The 6000-nt window shown below is 40.7% G+C and overlaps 2 protein-coding genes across 10 annotated transcripts in view; one reads left to right on the top strand and one right to left on the bottom strand.

The window, feature by feature from the left end:
- LOC102305867 (SPRY domain-containing SOCS box protein 4) overlaps positions 1-6000 on the bottom strand; it is an 82310-nt gene that overhangs the window by 52698 nt on the left and 23612 nt on the right. The window lies entirely within an intron of this gene.
- Positions 955-2581, top strand: LOC102305357 (golgin subfamily A member 6-like protein 2). The gene is made up of 3 exons (XM_005920605.3): positions 955-1156; positions 1456-1932; positions 2045-2581. Exons 1-3 carry the CDS (start codon positions 1127-1129, stop codon positions 2579-2581), a joined length of 1044 nt encoding a protein of 347 aa, XP_005920667.1. The 5' UTR covers positions 955-1126.

Raw genomic sequence — 6000 nt, 5'->3', positions numbered from 1 at the left:
GTAAACAATAAATAAAATATAAAAGGCTTACAGGGGAAAAAAGCGTGCACAGTTCCTTTTCCCTCTTGCACACATCAGTGCTGACCATCTGAGTACAGCAGGTAGGCGTTAATTCCGACTGGCTGCACAATCAATGATGGTAAATGGAGGCAGCAGGAGGGACAGACAGTGATCTGCTGCTTTCATTTCCCTCCCATATCTCTTTCTCTTCCTCCCTCCATTAAAACACAACCGTACCATGTCCTGTTTCACTATAGGAAAGCTCACTTAATGAGGCACAATCTCAGTTTGCAGTGCACTCATGCAGTTTTCTCCCTTTCAGGCTCCTCGCTTTACACCGTCAGTGCCAGGTAGCTTTACTGTCCAGCCTGTACCATACACATTTCTCTCTTTCTAAGGCCAAACCTGACTGTTTTGTTCTTTTGTAACTTAATTAAAGCTGGATTTCTCTCTCTCTCTTTTTTTTTTTTACCTAATGGCATTTCATCCTTCACAGTGCAAAAGGTACAGTGCAATATTTACCTACTGTTATTATTATTGCTACTTAGTTTAAAGACGGCTAACATGGAGCAGAAATTTCTTTATTCATATAAATTCTGGTAGCAAACCGAGAAACCCAGAATCTGAAAACCAGATTTGCTTGTAAAACATTTCTCTTAAAACATGGATTGGAGATCTTTGCACAGCACATTTTATGGCTCAAAACAGTTCAGGTGAGGCTGGAGGTGAAAGTAATGAAAGGTATAGGACAGAAAGCCTCACGGGTCCCCTGAGGATTAAGTGAAAAGGTTGCTACACCCAAAGGACCCTTTCTGATTGAAACTAGTTTGAATTTTTAATCACAGTAAATAGCTAAATAGCTTCAAGTTCAGTCAGTAACAACAAGAACACAGAAACCAAAACAACATGGGCTCCATGGTAACACCTGGGTAGTGCTGTCACCATCGCCTGATGATTTTTGAACAGGATTCTCCAAACACAGTGTTTACCTGGATATTTCATTTCTAAACACCAACCTGAACCTACAAGCATCTCTCGCTATTTGCTGTGACTCGACGAACGCTTTGGAAAAATATCGACAGCTAAACAAGTGTAACAGCGACTCTTCAGTGTTTCCTGAGCCCAAATGGACCCAACATTTGTCTCAGAAAATCTGGTAAGCTTTTCTCGTGTGAGCAAGCAAAAGCATTTTTTGAATTTTTTGCTCAAAATGTGTCTAAAGCTTTCATAATCTTCAGGAAGCAGAGTACACTTTGGAGTTTAACTTTCATTTGTAATACTTAAACATCTGTAAGCACTTTTAACAAAACTCTGTGAACATTTGTGTTTTTATAACATCTGTAGGACTCAGTTTTTGCTTTTTCTTGTGTCACCTTAAACTTTTCTAATGACACACATCACACTGTGTGATTGATTTTTCTAACTATGGACTACGTGCATGTTTTTATCATTCAGGCATCTTGGCCAGTGCAGACTAGCGCTGCTGATATGAAACAGCAGCAGGAAGCTAACAAGATTGCTGAAAGTGAAACGGTGCAAGAATTAAAAGATGCACTCCACTTTGCCACTCAGGAGTTGAAGACTGCAAAGGAGGAAAATGCATCTTTGAAGGAGAAGATTGCCGTCCTTGAAGATGCTCACAAAATGCAAGTGAGTAGCCTCCAAGAAGAGCTCAAACTCAAGGATGAGGCGCTTCAAAGATGTGTGAAGAAAAGAAGAGCTCGAACCAAAGCCTGGGTAGAACTCCTCCATGAATCGACCATAAAAGACATGGAGATAAACACCAGGGAACAACACTGGAGCAGCAAGTGGCAATCAACCGAGAAGAGCCTGAAAGAGGAGAAGAAGAAAGTGGAGGAGCTCCAAATTAAGAACAAGCTTCTGATGGAGAACTTACAAGAAAATCTGGACAAATGGAAGAACGTCCTTCAGGTAAGCTGTCTCCGCTATCATTTCACTTTACCATAATGTCATGTTTGGTCCTAACAACTTCTGTCAGACTGAGTCACAGTTCAGTGAAATACATTTTACTCTGTCTACATAGGAGCTTGCACCCGACGCTGACCACCAGGAAGAAACCCTGGAAACAAATTCCCAAGAGGAAAAACTGGAAAACCACGAGGGAGAAGAGGAGGGAACGGACAAACCAAGAAAGGACAAGAAAAAGCAGGAAGAAGAGGAGGAAAAGCAGGAGACAAAAGAGGACATCGAAGAAAACCTTGAGGGAAAAAGTGACGAGAAGATGGAAGATAAAAGAGCAACTGAAGATCTAAACCCAAACCTCTGCCTGGTTCCCATCCCTCTCACTCCCTCCGACTCTTGCCCTTTACCCCCTGTCCCTACACCCCAACTCAACCCCTCTACCTCCTCCCTACCTTACCCACCCTCTCGTGCTTTTTCCTACTCTTCACCCAGCTCTTATTCTTTACGCAACACCCTCAGTCTCCACACCTTCCCCCAATCCTCCTCCCAACCTTACTCGGTCTCTCGTGCTCCCTCCTACTATTTACCCTTGTTTTCCAAACCTGTGCAGCCCATAAACTCTGATGAAATGTTTGATCTGCTTTTTTGTTCATTTTAAAATAAACATGTTAAATTTCATTAAACTTACAGTCTTTGTTTGGATCATTGTTTTTTACCTATAACACAATATTACACTTTTGTCCAGAAGAGATTTATTAAAAAAGTATAAGTCTCATTTAAGTGATCAAGAGCCTCCTGTCAAAAAGGTTTAACAGTTTATAAAGGTTAAGTTGACAGTGACAGACTTTATTTTAAAGAGCCCCAAGATAAGAAACATGTTGCAGTTAATGACCACACTTAAACTGGATACTGGCAACAAACTAGTGTGTAACTGCTGAGATCCAGCAAGAAAAAAAATGTATTTTCTTTATTAATGTGGCTTTCGGGTGCTAAATATCTAAACCTGACATATGGCACTATCAAGGCCTTTGAATTGGTGAAAACTAGCAATGAAAAGGCCTCCTACTAGAATGTATAAAAAATGAAGGCATATTAAGCTTCAACTTTTATTCCATATTTGATCTTCTTTCCTTTTAATGATCTACATGTGAGAACAAGACAAAATTATCAAAAAGGATTTATTTAATAATAACAACAAAAGACTGTATATAAAAGATAGACATAACCCACGTGAACAGTTGCCTTCTGTGTTTTAGGAGCTAGTATTGGACTGTATTTGACCAAGATGGTGAAATGCTAAGACAGCTGAAGCTGTCTGGCTTGGCTAATAAGTGTATCAAACACATTTTGGGTCCAACACACAAACATGGATGCAATGCAAAAAAAAAAAAAGACCTGAGCATAACAGACTTCTTGGATGCTCTGTTTCTACAATTGGCTGCACAGTAAGCCGTATTATGTTAATTAACTGCATTAAAATGCACCAAGAGGCACCATCACCACAGTCAGGAGTCGACGGCTAACGTCTATAACTATCGTGTCTCCACCCACTTTTCATTTAAAGCAGCCACATCCTTATTAAGGTGTAAATTTAAGGGATGATACATTTTAAAAGGGTAAGTTATAAAATCCCCCTCCCCACATTTGCTGAAGAGCCGGCCATCTTCACCTGGAGCTGCCTTAACCGTTTTTTTGGAGAACTACAGATTTTAGCTTCATCCCCCGAGGTTGCTACTTGGATAATAGGTGGCTTAAGACCATCACAGGCAATCACATGTGTGAACACTTGTTTCCATTACACGAGCGTTTGCAAACATATGCAGCACAACTGAACGGTCTCATTTCAGCTCTATAATTGCCTTCTTAATGTGTTTGAACTAAGACTGAAAAATATATTTCAGATCTTTTCCGTTGATACCGTCTCTCCCTCTCTCCACCCACTGACCTTTTTCTCATTGTCGTTTTGCTCTCCAAACCCTTCATCACAACCCTTTTTACCCTCTAGCTCTGCCCAGCCATTCATCACTCTAGCACTTCCTCTTGCCACTCCTCCTTTTATACTCGCTTTTATTCCTCCCCTCCTTCCCTTCCTTTAACAGCTGCTGGCCTGCGTCTGTCACCGCTGACCCCTCATTGCCACGTGCCGTCTTTATATCCCACAGAGACCTTAAATCATTAACTTATGCATATACATGCACAGATCCATGTCTGATTGGTGGCTGTCTCCTGTCCACAGAGAGCTAGAAAAATCATACTCCTATGTGACCGCAGGCCCTCGGTACACTTCAGTATTGCCAGTCAATTAAATGTCTTATGAAAACCAAGTCCTTTGCAGCAAGAAGTCATTAAGTGTCACCTAAGACGGTTTTGAACATTCAGCGTGTGCTCAGGCTACAACGTCAACAACATCAAAGCTATATTACTGGACGCAGCACCTTGTTTAAAACAACAGAGTTGTGTCCACAACATCAAACTGCTTATCACACTGCTGTGTCTCAAAGATAAGCATGTTTTTTTAAGACTACTACAGTTCTAGACTGCTTGTCATCTCCAGAGTGTTGCAGCCATATGAACATGTCATATGTGGAATAGATTTATCTTTCTTATCGCATTAAGGTTTGACAGCGCTGGAGATGCTACAACGGGATGTTTGCAATCCCACGCTTGTCTTCGTGTCTGCACCTCAGATATTCAGGTGCATGCTTGGAACCCGTGTGTGCCACCAGCGTGTGAGGTTAGTGGGAAATCCATAAAAAACCTACACTAGTCATTTTATTCTCCATTGAATTAACTGCTGTTTCGAATTCTGAGTCATGACAAGAAAACCGGATACACATGCAGACAGACAATCAGATAAAAAAGGTGAGACAGAAGTAATCAGTGGAGACACTGATACCACACACACACACACACACACACACGGCTAATCCAATGGCACACAGGCTTTAGTGCATCTCCTTCACTACGTTACTGAACTTTAACATCACGTCAAACTGTGGAAATACTTAAGTCTCTAACTTTCAAAGCAGTTTTTCACTAAGTTATGGAAAAACATTGCTGTAAAATAAAACGTGGCAAAAGTATTCAAATGGAGGCTGATGACTTCACAGGTTCCCACATGCTGACTTTTAGTAAAAGTAAAAACGAAATCCAGGTCACAGTGCACATACTCTGTGTTTAGCGTACATTAAGGCTGCCACGATTACGTCGACTATCAAAACCGTCGACGACTGATTTAATAGTCGACGCGTCGTTTGAAGCTTTGTAAGATCACAAAAGACGCAGGAATGAGTAGTAGGATTTAAGAGTGTAATAACGGACTGAAACAGAAGATGGCAGCACTGCATGTACAAGGATGGCAGCTGCCGTTAAACCCCGAAGAAGAAGAAGCGGTGTCCCAGAATTCATAGTGCAGCTCAGTTTTCAACAATGGCGGCAGCTAGTTAGTTTAATATTACTCTTATTATTCTTTCTGGGTCACAAAATAAATGTTTAACATATTTTCAGGCGAGAATGTAGCTGTGTAAACCTCAAATATCGGCTCAGTTTATCAGGACACCACATATTTTCAAAAGCGCTCTGACGTTTTCGGAGACGTCTGTTACCCACCAGCTCGATAGCTAGTCGGGGGCAAGGTCACTAGAGCCCGTGAGAACACCGGACTCCCGGCAAATCTTTTTCAAACCCACCGCTGTCTTTCGCTACTCAGGTTAAGATATATAAGTCACTTAGATAACTTAAAAACATTATTGTTTGGCTTTTTTTATTATTTTATTTGTTCCTGAGTAAATCGGTTTGGCTGAGATTAAAGTTATAGTTTTTACACAGCTGAATAAACGTCAAGCAGACAACTGATTATCAGAAGTGTGAGATGCTCAAGAATATACTCCGGTGTCCTGTTATATTTTAGATAGCAAGGAGTTTATTAAACTTCACCGAAACAATCTGCACATTTCATTAAAATTTAATAAACTATCATCTTGTCTTTATTTTTAGTTAGCACATACCTTAAACACTTCAAGCTGTAAGCTAATGATAGTTATATAAGAGCAGATGCATGCTGGTGCAATAAGCTGT

Source organism: Haplochromis burtoni, unplaced genomic scaffold (genome assembly GCF_018398535.1).
Source record: "Haplochromis burtoni strain Fernald_Lab_line unplaced genomic scaffold, NCSU_Asbu1 Contig_41, whole genome shotgun sequence".
NCBI classification, from domain to species: Eukaryota; Metazoa; Chordata; class Actinopteri; order Cichliformes; family Cichlidae; genus Haplochromis; species Haplochromis burtoni.
The sequence above is the reverse complement of the archived record's forward strand: the minus strand, read 5'-3'. Positions and strand labels throughout refer to the sequence as shown.